At 52.3% G+C, this 18061-nt stretch overlaps 1 protein-coding gene across 5 annotated transcripts in view; it reads left to right on the forward strand.

Annotated features, from left to right (window-relative positions):
* SUMF1 (sulfatase modifying factor 1) overlaps nt 1-18061 on the forward strand; it is a 91352-nt gene that overhangs the window by 5701 nt on the left and 67590 nt on the right. For all 5 annotated transcript variants that reach the window (XM_051831916.2, XM_070050024.1, XM_051831915.2 and 2 more), the window contains exons 2-3: nt 9480-9653; nt 13904-13978. In XM_051831916.2, the coding sequence (XP_051687876.1) occupies nt 9480-9653; nt 13904-13978 (249 nt within the window). The remainder of the gene's footprint in view (nt 1-9479; nt 9654-13903; nt 13979-18061) is intronic.

The following is an 18061-nucleotide window of genomic DNA, read 5'->3' on the forward strand; positions in this document are numbered from 1 at the left end:
AGAAGTGGAGCAGCCGGGACTCAAGCTAGCACCCATATGGGATGCTGTGCTGTGCTATAGTGCTGGCTCCGTTGGACACGGGCTTTCTTCTTCTTCTTCTTTTTAAAGATTTATTTATTTATTTGAAAGTCAGAGTTAGACAGAGAGAGAAGCAGAGAAGAGAGAGGTCTTCATCTGTTGTTTCATTCCGCAGTTGGCTGCAACAGCTGGAGCTGTGCCGATCTGAAGCCAGAAGCCAGGAGCTTCCTCCGGGTCTCCCACATGGGTGCAGGGGCCCAAAGGCTTGAGCCATTTTCTGCTTTCCTAGGTCATAGCAGAGAACTGGAGTGGAAGTGGAGCAGCCGGGATTTGAACCAGTGCCCACATGGGATGCTGGTACTGCAGGTGGCGGCTTTACCCACTACACCACAGTGTCGGCCCCTGACACAGGCCCTGTAACTGGTGTCCTAACCACCAGGCTAAATGCCTACTCTGTTCAATATTTTTAAAGTTTGTTTATTTTTCATCTGTTTAAAAGGCAGAGTAACACACCTAACAGATTGAGAGAGACAGAGAAGTATGGCCCTTCTGCTCGTGCGGGCTAACGCAAGGAGCCTGGAACTCCACCCCAGTCTCCGGTGTGGTTTCAGGGGCCCAGGCTCTTTCGTGTTCACCTGCTGGCTCCCAGGAAGCACTGGCAGGAAGCTGGGTGGGAAGCGGAGCAGCTGAAACTCGAACCAGGTCGTGGTCTGCTGTGGTCATGGCAAGGTGTGGCTTCCCCTGCTGTGTCACAGTGCTGGCCCACCGTCTGATAACGCTTTGAAAGACCCTTTCTAAATGTGCTTTTGCTGCACCCGTCCTTCAAGAATTTCCTGAGGTGTGTTCTCCACTTTACAAGTGAGCGACTTAGGGAACTCATTATTGCTGACCCAAGGGCTGGAAAGGGCTGACTGTGGCTCCCTCTGAGATGCCTGTGTGGTGTGGGGCAGCAAGGCGGGGGAAAGTACAGAGAACCCTTGTGTGAGTGGAGGAGGCAGCTGCTGGTGAACAGCCGGAGCGCATGCTTGGGTGTTCACAGGCTTCCTGCCGAGACTGCGGTCTTTCACTTGGCGTGGTGGGCTGGCAAGGCAGGAAGGGAGAGGAGTGACTTGGAGGTGGCAACGTGAGCTTCTGTGCGAAGACAGAGGTACGAAGCACAAGTGAAGAGGAGATCATGAAAACTGACGCGGAGGGAAGAGAGTAGGGAGGCAACACTTAGGGATCTCCGGCTTGCAGTGTCCAAGAGTAGATGTGGCCCAGACGCAGCTGGACCCAGGGCCTCAGCACCTTGCCCTGGCACCTGGCTGTGTCTTGCTAATTTTCTTATTTCTTATTTTTTTTAAGATTTATTTTATTTATTTGAAAGAGTTACAGAGAGGTAGAGAGAGAGAGAGAGATCTTCCATCTGCTAGTTCACTCCCCTAATGGCCACAATGGGCAGAGCTGAGCCTATCAGGAGCCAGGATCAGGAGCTTCCTTTGGGTCTCACATGAGTGCAGGGGCCTAAGGAGTTGGACCATCCTCTGCTGCCTTCCCAGGCATATTAGCAGGGACCTGGATCAGAAGTGGAGCAGCCAGGACTTTAATCAGCACCTATATCGGATCTCGGCACTGCAGGCTGGGGCTTTAATCTGCTGCGCCAGGGCACCGGCCCCTTGCTACTTTTCCTGCTGAGAAAATCGGAAGAGAGGGAGTTCCTCCTTTCCTGGCAGCTCCTCGTAGAAGTGCTGAGATGCACTTTGACTGGGTCATGGGCCTCTCTGTCATTACAGCTCTGTGATCAGAGTGTGCCGTGATTTGCCAAGCCTGAGACGTGGCAGGTGGAGTTGGTCATTCTCTGCACATGGGCTGTGGGTGCCTAAGAAGTGGCTTTCAAATGGGACTTCAGGTGCTGTCCCAAGAAGTAGGGGACGTGGGTACTACTGGGCCAAAGGGAACAGATAACAGAGTTGTTTGTGGGGGCGGTGGCAGAGGGGCTGTTACTCATTTTGTGCTCTGAGAATGGGCTGTTTGAATCTAGACCCTGAGTGCAGACCTCACTGGGGTGGTTCTTTCCACTGGGCCTCAGTCCTGCCGAGTGAGATACCTGGTGCTCTGGATTTCGCCAGAGTGACATTTTACATTTGTAGGACAGAAAACTTCATTAGTGTCAATTGGAAATGATGATCCTCTCAGAGCAACACAGGCTATTTTTATCTTAGCCTGCAGGATGGAAACGTGGCTCGCCCAGCTCTGGCGTCTTCCCTGGTTAATGGCAGGAGACAGAAAAGTAGGCCAGGAGTCCACAGTGGAGGCATTGGTGACGCTCACCGTGAGGGGAGGAGGATGGGAACGTGGTTGATAGTGAACCCTGACCGGGGGCACTGGCGCAGCTTCCCGGGGACTCGACTCTGAGCTGAGGGCTGAACGGCCGCTCTTGTGACAGGAGCTCCCCGTGTGCTGTGGGAAAGCTTTTGGGGCCTCTTTTTCAAGATTGATGTATTTATTTGTTTTTTTTTTTTTTTTTTTTTTTTTTTTTATTTTTTGACAGGCAGAGTGGACAGTGAGAGAGAGAGACAGAGAGAAAGGTCTTCCTTTGCCGTTGGTTCACCCTCCAATGGCCGCCGCGGCCAGCGCGCTGTGGCCGGCACACCGCGCTGATCCGATGGCGGGAGCCAGGAGCCAGGTGCTTTTCCTGGTCTCCCATGGGGTGCAGGGCCCAAGCACTTGGGCCATCCTCCACTGCACTCCCTGGGCACAGCAGAGAGCTGGCCTGGAAGAGGGGCAACCGGGACAGAATCCGGCGCCCCGACCGGGACTAGAACCCGGTGTGCCGGCGCCGCTAGGCGGAGGATTAGCCTAGTGAGCTGCGGCGCCGGCCTTTTTTTTTTTTTTTTTTTAAAGATTTATTTATTTATTTGAAAGGCAGAGTTAAACAGAGAGGTAGAGACAGAGAGAGAGGTCTTCCCTCCACTGGTTCACTCCCTAGATGGCCGCAATGGCTGGAGCTGTACCCACCCAAAGCCAGGAGTCAGGAGCCACCTCCAGGTCTCCCACATGGGTGCAGGGGCCCAAGGACCTGGGCTGTCCTTCACTGCTTTCCTGGGCCACAGCAGAGAGCTGGATTGGAAGAGGAGCAGCTGGGACTAGAACTGGCACCCATATGGGATGCCGGTGCTTAATCCAGCGCTTTAACCTGCTGCGCCACAGCACCGGCCCCATTATGTATTTATTTGAAAGGCAGAATTACAGAGAGATCTTCCATATGCTGGTTCACTCCCCAAATGTCCATAATGGCCAGAGCTGGGCCAGTCCAAAACCAGGAGCCAGTAGTTTCTTCTGGGTCTCCCATGTGGGTGCAGTGGTCCAAGCACTTGGGCCATCCTCTGCTGCTTTTCTAGGTGCATTAGCAGGGAGCTGGATCAGAAGTGGAGCAGCTGGAACTTAAACCTGTACCCATGTGGGATGCTGGCACTGTGACAGTGGCTTTACCCATTATGCTACAGTGCTAGCCCCAGTGTTGGGGCTCTGAACAGTAATTTTAAGATTACTCTAGGTCGGTGCCATGGCTCACTAGGCTAATCCTCCACCAGCGGCGCTGGCACTCCGGGTTCTAGTCCCAGTTGGGGCGCTGGTTCTGTCCTGGTTGCTCCTCTTCCAGTCCAGCTCTCTGCTGTGGCCCGGGAAGGCAGTGGAGGATGGCCCAAGTGCTTGAGCCCTGCACCTGCATAGGAGACCAGGAGGAGGCACCTGGTTCCTGGCTTTGAATCAGCGCAGCGTGCCGGTTATAGCGACCATTTGGGGGTGAACCAATGGAAGAAAGACCTTTCTGTCTCTCTCACTTTCTAACTCTGCCTGTCAAAAAAAAAAAAAATGCTCTTGAGGTTTTGTCCCAAGTCTTCAGTTTTTCTATTTTTTTGTAGGAGTGCTTAAAAATTTTTTAAAAAATGTTTATTTGTTTTTATTTCAAAGAGTTAGAGGGAGACACACACACAGATCCTCCATCCATTTGTTCACTCCCTCAGATGGCTGCAAAAGCCAGGGCTGGGCTAGGCCAAAGCCAGGAGCCAGGACCTGCTTTGAGGTCTTCAACATGGGTGCATTGTCCCATGCATCTTCTTGGATGCATAGCAGGGAGCTAGATTGGAAGTAGAGCAACTGGGACATGAACTGGTGCCCATATGAGGTGCTGGCATCACAGGCAGCGACTTTACCTACTATGCCACAAAACCAGCTCTCTACAATTCCTTCTTTTTTTTTTTTTCAGTTTTGTTTAGTTGAAAGAGTTACAGAGAGAGAAGGAGAGACAGATGTTCAATCTACTGGTTTATTCCCAGATGGCTGCAAACGGCCCAGGCTGAAGCCAGAACCCAGGAGTGGGTATAGGGGCATAAGCACTTGGGCCATCCTCCACTGCATTTCCAAGCTCGTTAGCAGGGAGCTAATCACAAGTGAAGCAGCCGGGACTGGAACTGGCTCCAGTGTGGGATGCTGGTGTTGCAGGCGGTGGCTTTACCTGCTATGGCACAGTGCTGCCCCCCCCATTCCTTTTTTTAAAAAACAAGGTTTATTTGTTTGAAAGGCAAAATAACAGAGGGAGAGTGAAAGAGAGCATTTCCATCTGTTGGTTCGCTCTCCCAGTGACCACTACAGACAGGTCTGGGCCACAGCTAAGCCAGGAGCCAGGAAATTCTGTCTGGGCTGCTGAGTGGGTGCAGGGCCCAGCCACTTGGGTCGCCTTCCTCTGCCTTACCGGGCACATTAGCAGGAAGGAGGGCTGGAAACAGGAGCCAGTGCTCAGGTGGTGCCCGACATGAAATACCAGCGTCCCAGGTGATGGCTCCATCTGCTGCACCACAGCGCTGGCCCTGAGCTGCTTAAAATTCTGAGAGCCGGGACTGGGGCATCTGGGGTCCACACGCCTGCAGGATGGTGGAGATAACACGCCCGGCAGCTGTGTGCCTGGAGTGGGAGCTGCAGCAGGGCTCATCGAAGGCAGACACGCTGTCTGCGTCTGGGACTGGGTTATAAATGAGTTAGAATTTATGAGTAATTCAGATGATGGATTCCTCCATGTATTCAGTCTTACTCGTTCAGTTGGTAAAGATTTTTTGAGTGTCGACTGTGGGCAGTGCACTGTGTGGTTGCTGGGGAGGCAGAAATGAAGAGTGTATTTCTGGTCCCCAGGGGAATTTGGATCTAGGGAAGCAGATGCCTTGTGTGTCCGTCATCATGGACAGAGGCGTGCATCAGGGGTGGCCATGTGAGCTGTGCAGGCAGGAAGGGCTTCCTAGAGATGGTGGTACTGCAACAGTGACATTGTTTACAGAGAGACGCGGCGGCTCCTGGACACGCAGGTAAAATACAGGGTCAGAGATGGGGAGAGGTTAGGTTCTGAGGTTTAGCTGTCTTGCCCTGAAAGGTGACGGAAATCCCTAAAGAATTTGAGTAAGAAAATGGTGTCATCGGATTGACATCTTATTTTTTAGTAATTGGTACATTTATATGTTTCAAAAAACTAAGCGTATATAGAAGGGTGTGTGGTGGGAAATCTCGCTTCCTGTCCTTCCCTCAGAACACTGCTGCCCGTGTTTCTCGTCCGTCCGAGAAGGGACGTCTGCCTGTGCGGAAACACAAAGCTCTTCTCCTTTGCCCCTGAGAGCGGCCGCCCAGGCACTGCTGAGGTCGTTGCTTCTCAGCTCTGCATGTTGCTGCCGTCTCTGCAGGGTGATGCTCTAAAAGCGTCCTCTTGTTCCTCTTCTATTGTCTTCTTATGACTGCTTATTTATTTATTTATTTTTGACTGGCAGAGTTAGACAGTGAGAGAGAGAGAGAAAGAGAAAGGTCTTCCTTTTTCCCAAATGGCCGCTACGGCCGGCGCACCACACTGATCCAAAGGCAGGAGCCAGGTGCTTCCTCCTGGTCTCCCATGGGGTGCAGGGCCTAAGGACCTGGGCCATCGCACTCCCGGACCACAGCAGAGAGCTGGCCTGGAAGAGGGGCAACCGGGACAGAATCCGGCACCCCAACCAGGACTAAAACCCAGGGTGCCAGCGCTGCAGGTGGAGGATTAGCCTAGTGAGCCGCGGTGCCGGCCATGGCTGCTTAATTTTAATGTATGGTTGGCCCACAACCTTCGTAACCTGTCCACGAGCAGTAGAGCTTTTCAGAGCCGCGATTGCCCTGGAGCCAGGGGAGTAGTGTTTTTAGAAGGCTTGGGAGGGGCTCACTGTGGGTTGTGCGAGTGACTCGGGGAAGGTAGGTGGCTTAGGAGCCAGGAGAGCTGTGGGAGGGTGAGGCTGGGGACAGCAAGACCTTGGGTGATGCTGCTGCAGTTACCTGGGAGTAGCAGCAGGGGACGATCGGAGAGATCCAGCCAGGCGAGGCTGGGGTCAGGGACGAGCAGTCCAGGATAATGGTTGGGAGCAGTGGTCATCCCTTAGGAAAATCACCCTTTATTATTCCCACATCATGGATGAAAGTAGTAGCACTTTTAGGCAGAAACACATGGCATGGAAGCTTGCACTAGCACAGAGGGTCAGTGGAGATACAAAGTAGAAGCAGTAACTCCTGTTTCCTGATTGCTGTTTCTTTCAGGATTGTGTCTCTAACCAGCTGTCTTGTGTCTCTAACCAGCTGTCAGAAATACATTCTCTGCAGACACAGTGTCTTGCTTTCAAATCGTTTAAGTGAAAAATCAATTAGATTTCTCAGGAGCTAGAAAGTGTCAAGCCTCTGATGTATAAACAAGGCTTCAAGTCGCGTAGAGAAAATGAAGTCAGAGAATCAGCCTGAAGAGGCAGTGCGGCTTAGAGCGCAAGGGTTGAGGCGAAATTCATGCACCATACAGTTCTCCTTTCATGCGTGCATACGGTTCCGTGGCTTTTAGTGTGGTCCTAACCATCACTGCAGTCTATTTCTACATCTCATCCTCACAGAAAGCGTCTGAGCCTGTATCCCACTGCCGCTCAGCCACTTTGTTTCTCTTTGGACTTTGTGATTCTTATCTTGTGTGAATGCACTCATATACTATGTGCCTGTTGTGACTGGGTTTTTTGAATGAGTGCAAGACTTTAGAGGCTCCTCCACAGCGTAGTGTGGCTCGGTGTTTCATTCCATTTTATGGCTGCTACTGTATTTGAAGGGGGTACTACGTTCTGTTCTGATTCTATTAGCCGATGGCCACTTGGGTTGTTTCTGTTTGCCTGTAGTGAGGAATGCTTCTGTGAGCTTTGTGTGAACCGAGTTTGTTTCCCTTGGGTATACACCTAGGAGTACAGGCTCACGTGGTAGCTGTGTGCTCTGTTTCCGGGGGGAGCTGTGTGACTGTTTTCCATGGTGGTTGTGCTGTTGTACATCTGTGAGGGTTCCGTGTTCACATTTCCCCATCAGCCCTTGCTTCTTTTTGGGGTTATAGCTGTGGTAGTGGATATCAGGTGGGCTCACTCTCATTGTGTGTGCATTTCTGTAAGGACTCATGATGCTGAGCTTGCCCTGTGGTCTTTTTTTAAGATTTATTTTATTTATTTGAAAGACAGAGTTACAGAGAGGTAGAGACACAGAGAGAGAGGTCTTCCATCTGCTGGTTCACTCCCCAGATGGCCACAACATCTGGAGCTGTGCCAATCTGAAGCCAGGAGCCAGGAGCTTCTTCCAGGTCTCCCATGTGGGTGCAGGGTCCCAAGCACTTGGGCCATCTTCTACTGCTATCCCAGGCCATAGCAGAGAGCTGGATCAGAAGAGGAGTAGCCAGGACTCGAACTGGCACCCATATGGGATCCGGCGCTTCAGGCCAGGGCTTTAACCTGCTGCACCGCAGAACTGGCCCCACGCTTGTTGTCTTTAGCTAGCATTTTCAGTGCAATCCTCACACCCCTGTGCTCACTGCTGGGAATTGAGTGGTGAGCAAGGCAGCCACAGTCCCCGCCCTCTTTTTTATTTTATTTTTTTAAGATTTATTTATTTGGAAAGGGCTACAGAGAGAGAGAGAGGGGAGACAGAGACAGAAATTGTCCATCTGTTGGTTCACTCCCCAGATGGCAGCAAAGGCCAGTGCTGGGCCAGGCTGAAGCCAAGAGCCAGGAGCTTCTTCTGGTTCTCCCACGTGGGTAGCAGGCTCCCTAGCACTTGGGCCATCTCCACTGCTTCTCCCAGGCCACGAGCAGGGAGCTGGATCGGAAGTGGAAGAGCCGGGACATGTACTGGTGCCCATGTGGGACGCTGGTGTTGCAGGCGCCTGCCCCGAGTCCCCGCCCTCTTGGAGCCCGAGTTCATGTGAAGGTGGATCGGTTGCATTCCACTGTAATAAAGGCTTTAATAAAGAACTGTGTCTCACACGGATCCTCAGTAAGCTTCCCAGGGCTTCCATTTCAGTGACGTCAGTCTTTTCCAGAATTCACACAGTGGTTTTTGAGCGTATTTTTGTGGAATTTTTTTAACTTTTGAAAGTAATTTTTTAAAAGATTTTATTTATTTATTTGACAGGTAGAGTTACAGACAGTGAGAGAGAGAGAGAGAGACAGAGAGAAAGGTCTTCCTTCCGTTGGTTCACTCCCCAGATGGCTGCAGCAGCTGGAGCTACGCCAATCTGAAGCCAGGAGCCAGGCACTTGTTCCTGGTCTCCCACGTGGGTGCAGGGCCCAAGCACTTGGGCCATCCTCCACTGCTTTCCCCGGCCACAGCAGAGAGCTGGACTGGAAGAGGAGCAACCAGGACTAGAACCGGTGCCCATATGGGATGCCGGCGCCGCAGGCGGAGGATTAACCTGGTGCGCTGGCCCCTAAAAGTAATTTAAAAAACAAAACGGGTGGATTTTGGGGTGCAGCGGGTAAAGCTGCTGCCTGTGGAGCTGGCATCCCATATGGGTGCCAGTTCATGTCCTGACTCTTCCACTTCTGATCCAGCTCCCTGCTCGTGGTGTGGGAAAGAAGCAGAAGATGGCCCAAGTGCTTGGGCTCCTATATCCACGAGGGAGACCTGGATGAAGCTCTTGGCTCCTGGCTTCAGCCGGCCCAGCCCTGGCCATTGCCACCATCTGGGGAGTGAACCAGCGGATGGAAGATCTCTGTCTCTTCCTCTGTCTCTGTGAATCTGCCTTTCAAATAAATAAATAAATAAATCTTAAAAACAGAAAACCCCAAGGGCCTAATAAATTAAAAAGTGTAACAAATATAAAAAGAAAAAAGTGGGACAGTCTCCCTGCCCTGTGTTCCATGTATGAGCAGCCTGCGTGTCTGATTCCAGGACTGTCCCTGTCATGTGCATGAATTTGTAACATGGGATTTTGCCTGGAGAGGTTTTGTCTGGAGAGGTTTCTTTTTTGAGGACTTCTTTGCTTCTTCTTGTGACTAGTGACACCTTCACTGAGGGGTCGAGGGATTTCACTGGTGGCGCAGCAATTTCGTGGTCAGGGTTGACTGGTCTTGTGCTGGGAACCTGACACGTGTGACGTGTGACTCCCTGTGTTTCTGCTTTCGCTGCAGATGGTCCTCATCCCCGCCGGGGTGTTTACCATGGGCACGGACGATCCTCAGATAAAGCAGGATGGGGAAGCACCAGCCAGGAGAGTGACTATCGACGCCTTTTACATGGATGCCTATGAAGTCAGTAACGCTGATTTTGAGAAGTTTGTGAACTCAACTGGCTATTTGACAGAGGTAATGGGGCTCGGGGTGGGAGGAGAACTCGGGTTTTTCCAGAGCTTCTTGGAATGCTGTGATCACAGCTAGCGCTGGCCAGTCTCGCCCTGTACCTAGCTCTGTGCTCAGTACAAGGGGGCTTCAGGAAGTTCACGGGGAGCCTGGAAACGGGACCTCCTACAGGCTGGAAGTGCGTGTTGGTTCCCAGAGGCTGGGGCAAGGTTGATGGATGAACACTGAGTTGTGGCTGTGGGAGAGGTAGCAGTTCTGGGCTCTGACACAGCAGGTGACTGTAGATAACGTCTGTGTCCCCTGCATTTCTCCATGAAACAACTGGAGATACAAGTTTTAATGTTTCTACCAGAGAGACTTTAAATCTTTGAGCAGAGAGTTATGTTTACCCTAATTGGGCATTTCACAATGTATACTTGTATTGAAATATCACACAAATATGTACAGTTTTTATGTGTCTGTTTAAGAAAGTGAAAAAAAAATTATGGAAAATTCTCGCATGCATTGCTGCTGTGGGCTTTAGAAAGCTTCTTTGTATGCAGTCAGTCTTTCCTTTCAGTGGGATCCATATCTGCAAACTGAGCCCATCACAGATGGGAGACGTTGCACAAAGGTCGTGTCTGTACTGAGTACTGTTTTCCTGGTCACTGGTCCCTAAACAATGCAACGCAGCCACTGTTCACTGGCATTTCTGTTTTGTTAGGGATTATAGGTAACAGGAGTAGGTTCTGCACAAACACTATATCATCTTATGTAAGGGCTTGTGTTTCCTTGGATCCTGGTGTCCATGGGCAGCCCTGGAGCCTGGGTCCTTGGCTAGCGAGTGATGGCTGTTTCACTTAACCCCTCACAGTCACCCCACAAGTGGACATTTTCCCAGTGACAAACTGAAGATTAGAAGAGTGGTTTGCCTGCACCTGCATGGCCAGTTTGTGTTCCAGCTGGGATTCAGGCCCGGGAGTGACCTCAGAACGTGTGTGCTGAGCCCTTCTGCTTATTGTGATACCTTCGTATGTGGGCGAGTGTCACTGACCACTCAGGGTCCCGGGACACCCGATGGCATGGAAAGTGAGGCCATTCTGCTTTCTCAGATAGTGGCAGTGTGCTCGTAAGTGACAGATCTGGAACACAGCCTTTCGTCTACAGCTTTATCCCATGGCCTCCATGCCCACGCCCACTCTGTCCCGTGCTGCTTCCAGGCCTTGTCCTGCCATCCCTAGGTCCCAAGGCAGGGTTCTGATGTTTGTCCTCACCGCGTGAGGAGCAGAAGGCTTTCTAGTGTTCCTGTGAGTGTCTGATCCACACTGGTCTTTTAAATACTTCCAGTTTCCTCCCACTGAGAGTCCTTACCTTGTGTTTAGTTTGTGGAGTCCCTGTTCTATGTTTTTAGGCCACTGACATCTTTTTTTTTTTTAATTAAAAAAGCAATTTGAGAGTGAATGCCGAAAGCAGAATAGCATTCAGGTTTGGTTTTGCATTGTCATATTTCTCTGGGATTTACATGGTTTAGATTTTTTTAATGCAGATTTGTAGCTCTTTTTGTTCTGTGAGGATACTCTCAGGCTGAGCTCCTTCGTGGTCCACTGAGCTCCAAGACTGATCTGGGAGGAAGGCCTTGCCTGGACCTGGGTTTTCCATGAACATTGGGCGGAATAATTGGCTTCACGGTGTCCGGGAACATGGATGAGAATTAGTCTGGATATTTGCTGTCCTCTAGGTAGAATTTAGCATTTCCTCAGTTATGATGCAGACAGCAAACCGCAGTGGTAGCAGCAGTGCCCGTCACTTTGTCACCACCAGAAACTGTGGACATCTTTCATTGCATAGTTGCCATAACACGTGCTGGAATATAGTTTGCATTTATCACCACTCTGATGCATGATCAGTGAGAGACCTTAATAAATAGTGCGTATGCTACTGTAGCTTAGTTATTTTACTGGTATTTCAGTCCACCTAGTTTTCTTAGCAGTTCTTTGGGTTTGGTTTTGTGCGTTTAAGCATTTCGTTCTAGAAGAAAGTCCAGAAGCTTCCTGGTCCTGCCAGAGGGGTGTCGGGCACAGGAAGGGCCAGAACCCCTGCCTTGAGCCAAACATTTCTTGTTGTGATAGAGGGCACTTTCCAGAATTTTCCCATCTCTCTGTGTTCATTTGACACACACACCCTTGCTCACTGCACTGCAGCCCCTGGTCTTGTTCCTGTCCCCCCCTCCCCTTGTTTTTTTTTTTTTTTTTTTTTTTTTTTTTTTTTTTTTTTGACAGGCAGAGTTAGACAGTGAGAGAGAGAGAGAGAGAGAGAAAGAGAAAGGTCTTCCTTATGTTGGTTCACCCCCTAAATGGCCGCTACGGCCGGAACTATGCCTATCCGAAGCCAGGAGCCAGGTGCTTCTCCTGGTCTCCTATGCGGGTGCAGGGCCCAAGCACTTGGGCCATCCTCCACTGCCTTTCCGGGCCACAGCAGAGAGCTGGACTGGAAGAAGAGAAACTGGGACAGAATCCGGCGCCCCGACCAGGGCTAGTACCCAGGGTGCTGGCACCGCAGGCAGAGGATTAGCCTAGTGAGCTGTGGCGCCGGCTGATTCCTGTCCCTTGAGAACTTGTCATGGTTTGCCAGTGTTAGAGCTCAGCCTACCCCCCGGCTGGCTCCACAGCCCCTCCCCACTTTCTTGTGTGGCTCCTCCTTGTTCTTGCGCCGCACCAGCTTAGGTGTCAGTGTCTCAAGGAGACTGTCCTCGACACTTCTGCCTGGCAAGGTGAAACTGTAGTCATTTTCTTTCTCTTGACTTTTGCCTGTGCGCCACACTCAAGCACAGGTAGGACAGGGGCCACGCCTGTTGGGTACTGACCTGGTGCCCGCTCATCTAGCCCGTACCAGGCACGTGGTAGGTGTTCAGTACGTGTTTGTAGAAGGAATCCATGATGTGTTACTCGTGTGTTGGTGTCGGAGGGAATCCAGGAGACAGCTCCTGGTGAAGCACAGGTGATGAGCTCCCGTGGGAGCGGCAGCTCTAGGTCCACGCGGTGCTCTGTGTGTCTCCTGTGGTGCAGACGGGACAGGACCAGAGGTGGAGATCAGAGCGTGTTCCTAGACTGCCGTGGTTGCAGCCCTGAGCCAGAGCAGGCTCTGCGGTGGTCACCCGCTGTACCTCAAGTCCCCTCACTTGAGCCGCCAGCAGCAGTGTCCACACGCAGATTCCTCGGCCTAGCCCAGGCTCCCCCAGAATCAGGATCTGCTGGGTTGCAGGACAGCTGTGTGCTTTTGTCAGAGCCGTGTGGCTGATCTCAGCTGCACACAGTCTGAGAGCTGCCGGCATCGGGAGAGGCACAGGGAGCCCAGGGCAGAGCTCAAGACTAGAAAGTAGAAGCAACCAGGGAAGCAGAGTTGCGGAAGCCGAAGGAGAAAGCTCTCCATTTCCAGCCGCCGCCGTGGCTCACTAGGCTAATCCTCCACCTTGCGGCGCCGGCACACCGGGTTCTAGTCCCAGTCGGGGCGCCGGATTCTGTCCCGGTTGCCCCTCTTCCAGGCCAGCTCTCTGCTGTGGCCAGGGAGTGCAGTGGAGGATGGCCCAAGTGCTTGGGCCCTGCACCCGCAAGGGAGACCAGGATAAGCACCTGGCTCCTGGCTTCGGATCATCGCGGTGCGCCGGCCACAGCGCACCAGCCACGGTGGCCATTGGAGGGTGAACCAACAGCAAAAGGAAGACCTTTCTCTCTGTCTCTCTCTCTCACTGTCCACTCTGCCTGTCAAAACAAACAAACAAACAAAAAAAAAAACAAAAAAAAACAAAACTCTCCATTTCCAGCACAGAGAGCCAGGGAGCTGCGGGGAGGAGATTTCAGTGTCGGTTGGAGTTGTTCTGTCCAGATTGGCTGCTTGAGGTTCACAAGCATGGCTGACACCCACGTGGCACTCAGGTGTGTCAGGAGAGCAGCAGGCGGCGCCCTTGCCTTCTCACGTCATGATTCCAGGGGTGGGATGGGGGGCAAAGCTCAAGTGTGATTGCACGGGTCCTGGGGATGCACATTCTGAAGCCACCTGTAACACGGGCAGTGTGTTTCCGTCAGCAGGAGCAGTAATCCCTCCAGCCTACCGGGTCTTGAATGACAAGTGTCCTGTAAGTGACGCTGGCCAGATGCTCTCGCGAGTCGTCTGGCAGTCGTTTGGGCAGGCAGAGTCACCCCAGTGCCGTGAGACGGGAATGGCCCTGGGGAATGCGGGACCACAGCCTCTTCCGGATTTTGTCTTCTACCTTCCTCTAGGCTGAGACGTTCGGCGACTCCTTCGTCTTCGAAGGCATGCTGAGTGAGCGGGTGAAGACTGACATCCAGCAGGCAGTAAGTAACGTTCCAGCGGGCTCCCTGAGACGGGCTGGTTGAGAAACCCCATGGGAGGGCCCCCGCCCCCAGCACCGTGCCGTCCTCCATGGTAGATTTGCCTGTGTTCCCGGCCGTGGGCTCAGTCACCTTACCTCGAGGCAGAGGGCATCCAAGGGAGCGCTGGATTTGCCTCGACTCTGTCGTGTCCCGCGATGCCACGTGGAGCTCACCTGAGCCTGTCTTTCGCGTCTGGCTGTTTCTGGAGTGGAGGGGCTGATGACAGCGGTTTCAGTTCTCTTCTTCAAGTCTTGGTCTCGGAGCTGCTGTGTTCACGGGACCAGAGGAATGATCATGGAGGGGTCCCTGCTGGGCGCGGCAGTGGGGAGTGTGCTGGGTCTGCCCTTGGCCCTGGCCGAGGAGGTCTGGGAGTGCAGTTCCCTAAGCGCCTGGGTGGGCAGATCTGTGTATTTGCTGGGTTCAGTGTCATGAAAACCTGGGAGCAGTGGAGGTGTGAGGGTGAGCTGGGAGCTTGAGGGCTCAGTGACCAGAGAGGAGGGAGTGCGGGACAGGCAGGAGGCTGGGAAGAAACCAGACTGGCATTCCCGGAGACACAGGTGTTAAAGATCTGCGAGTCCCCTCCTCTCTCCTGCCCGAGCTGCGGGGTGGGGTGGGGGCTTGTCTTCCTGGGCTAGCGTGGCTGTGTCCTCTGAGCAGTGAGGCAGAAACACGAGGCTGGCCCGGCCCCTCTTCTTGCTCATCACCTGCGGGGAGAAGATGAAGCCAAGAGAGGCTCGCTTTGCGGCCATTTGTAGGCGCTTCAGGCCACTTTTTAAAACGTGTTTTAGATAAATGTCTGAGAACCCTGGTTTTGCTGTCTGCCTGTCGGTGTCTTTGCCCACAGCCAAGCTTCTGTTACAGGCCTGTTACGTAATCGGATAGCCACCCCTCCCCATGGGGCTCTGCGGTCAGGCAGGCAGGGGTTGATGGGCCCGCAATGAGGGAGGGCATTGCGCTCATTCACGTGAGCAGCACTTTGAGATCCAGGGCCTCTTGTCACTCGAGAACCTGTGAACAGGTTAGGCGTGAAGGCGCAGGTGAGGGGCTGGCTCTGAGGGCGCCCGTGGAGTGCGCGGTCAAGTGTGTGTGCTGGTAACCGGCCGAGGAGCCGTGCTCACACGCTCACCCCTCTGCCCAACTCTCCTTTAAGAGCACGCCTTTTAAGCTTTGGGCAGTGCTGAGCACCTGGAGGAAATCTGCAGGTGATCTGGCAGAGGCGAGCCTTCGTGTTTTCCTCCCTGTAGCCCTTTCAATCCCAGAGTTCCCAGAAGCTGGGACTCTACACGGTGCAGGGCGTGGTTTTAGGTGGTGGGTGGCTAAGCCCAGGAGCTCCTGAGCGAGTGTCTCTCTTTCGGTTGTCCTTGAAGACCTGATTGCCAAGGAAGTGTTGTCGTGGCCTGCATGCCCTTGGTGCTCAGGCACACTTTTTGGTCTCTCTTAGCACAGAACTAAGCCTCGACACCTTCTTCAAGCTACAGTACTAATTAAAATTTAGTAAGTTGTTTATTTTCATGAAATTACTTTTTTTTTAATCACTCATTTATTTGAAAAGCCGGGAGAGACAAAGAGAGTTCTTCCATACCCTGGTTCACTCCCCAGATACCTGCAACAACCGGAGATAGGTCAGGCTGAAGGCAGGAACTCATTTCAGATCTTCGATGTGGATGCAGGGACCCAAGTACTTGAACTGACCTCTGCTGCCTCGTAAGGTGAGCTTTAGCAGGGAGCTGGATTGGAAGCAGAGCTGGCTAGAACCAGCAACTCTGATGTAGGATGTGGCCGTCCCAAGAGATATCGTAACTGTTGAGAAGGTGCTCCCCTCCCCTCTCCCACCTGCACCAGGAGCTTTTTGAAGCCCCCTTATTTGTGTGGATTTCAAAAACTCTTTGCACCAAAATTTTCTTTTTCTTTTGTTTTCCATAAACTTTTTGAAGTACCCTTGTGTTTTATGGATTTTATTCTCTTTGAATCGTGATCTCTTTTAAAGGATAGTTTTTTCTGTTGGGCATTCGGTGACTCTTTAAGTTCTTGTGAGTCTCTGTCTTTTCACTCTGTCTCATTTGAAGGGGGGAGGGAGAGAGAAGGAGTGGGAGGGGAAGGAGGAGGAGGAGTGGGAGGGGAAGGAGGAGGAGTGGGAGGAGGAAGAGGAGAGAGAGAATCTTTTGTCTGCTGGTTTACTCCCCAGATGCCTGCAATAACTGGGCCCGGACCAGGCTGAAGCCGGGAGCCAGGAGCTCTTCCCTGGTCTTCCACGTGGGTGGTGGCAGGGACTCAAGTGCTTTAGCATCATCTGCTGCCCACCAGGGTGAGCATGAGCAGAAAGCTGGGTTGTAGGCCGAGGTGGGACTGTCTCCCAGACACTCCCATGTAGGATACAGGTGTCTCACGTGGTGGTTTACCTGCTGTGACACAACACCCATTTCCTCTCCTTTTTATAACAGCTTTATTGAGATGTAATTTACATGCTGTAAGACTTACCATTGAAAATATACAATCCAGTGTACTGGTGTTTTTTGGGGGATTTTTTATATGGTTGCCCAACTACCACCACAGTCTAAGTTTAGAACATTCCTGCCAGGCCACAAAGAAGCCTTGTGCCCATTAACCTTCAGTCCCACCGCAGCCCCGGACAGTAGTCCTGAGTTCTTTTGGAGGGGATTGGGAAGCCCTTCCTGTTTGCTGTGCCCTCTCCAATGACAAGAGCTGTCAGCACCCTACCTCCAGCCTGGAACTAACCATTTTTCTGAGAAGCTGTCATGTGTTTAATAGAAAGTATATTCCAGGGACTTTGTCTGGGCTGTGCGTGTGCTTAGTGCTGTAGTTGTCCTGGGCTGTGAGTGTGCTTAGTGTTGTGGTTGACCAGGGCTGTGAGTGTGCCTCGTGGTGTTGGGTTGTCCTGGGCTGTGAGTGTGCTTAGTGTTGTGGTTGTCCTGGGCTGTGAGTGTGCCTCGTGTTGTGGGTTGTCCTGGGCTGTGATTGTGCTCAGTGGTGTTGGGTTGTCCTGGGCTCTGAGTGTGCCTCGTGTGTTGGGTTGATCTGGTTTGTGAGTGTGCATGGTGGTGTTGGGTTGACCTGGGCTGTGAGTGTGCCTCCTGGTGTTGGGTTGATCTGGGCTGTGAGTGTGCATGGTGGTGTTGGGTTGTCCTGGGCTGTGCATGTGCTCAGTGCTGTGGGTTGATCTGGGCTGTGAGTGTGCTCAGTGCTGTGGTTGGTCTGGGCTGTGAGTGTGCTTAGTGCTGTGGTTGACCAGGGCTCTGAGTGTGCCTCGTGGTGTTGGGTTGATCTGGGCTGTGAGTGTGCATGGTGGTGTTGGGTTGACCTGGGCTGTGAGTGTGCCTCCTGGTGTTGGGTTGATCTGGGCTGTGAGTGTGCATGGTGGTGTTGGGTTGTCCTGGGCTGTGAGTGTGCTTAGTGCTGTGGTTGACCTGGGCTGTGAGTGTGCCTCGTGGTGTTGGGTTGTCCTGGGCTGTGAGTGTGCTCAGTGGTGTTGGGTTGTCCTGGGCTGTGAGTGTGCTTAGTGCTGTGGCCTTGTGTGCTGGGTTGACCTGGGCTGTGAGAGTACCTCGTGTGTTGGGTTGATCTGGGCTGTGAGTGTGCATGGTGGTGTTGGGTTGGCCTCGGCTGTGAGCATTCCCCGTGATGTGGACTGATCTGGGTTCTGAGGGTGCCCATTGGTGTCGGGTTGTTGTTTCCATGCCCTTGGGTAGATAGCAAACTCAGATGCAGGCCCCAAGGGTCTCGCTGGGTCTGCATTGCATACTTTGTGACTTCATCTGTCCGGTGTTACCCTGGCCTCCTTACTCTGCAGCAGAGTCCTTGTTTTTCAGGAAACAGAGAATGATAGGATTTGAGGAGCCTGGAATTACTCATTTTGTCCCAAACTACATACTGAGGCTTTAAAAAAAAATACTAATGCAACCATCACAGAGTAATGATTGAGAGTAGGTTAAAAAAACAACAGACTTTTGCGTATGCTTTTCCTGTTTCTCCCCTGGTATTAAAATAGTTGCGCTATTTCTGTATTGTGGAAGCACATGTGCCGTG

This window comes from Oryctolagus cuniculus, chromosome 10 (genome assembly GCF_964237555.1).
Source record: "Oryctolagus cuniculus chromosome 10, mOryCun1.1, whole genome shotgun sequence".
NCBI classification, from domain to species: domain Eukaryota; kingdom Metazoa; phylum Chordata; class Mammalia; order Lagomorpha; family Leporidae; genus Oryctolagus; species Oryctolagus cuniculus.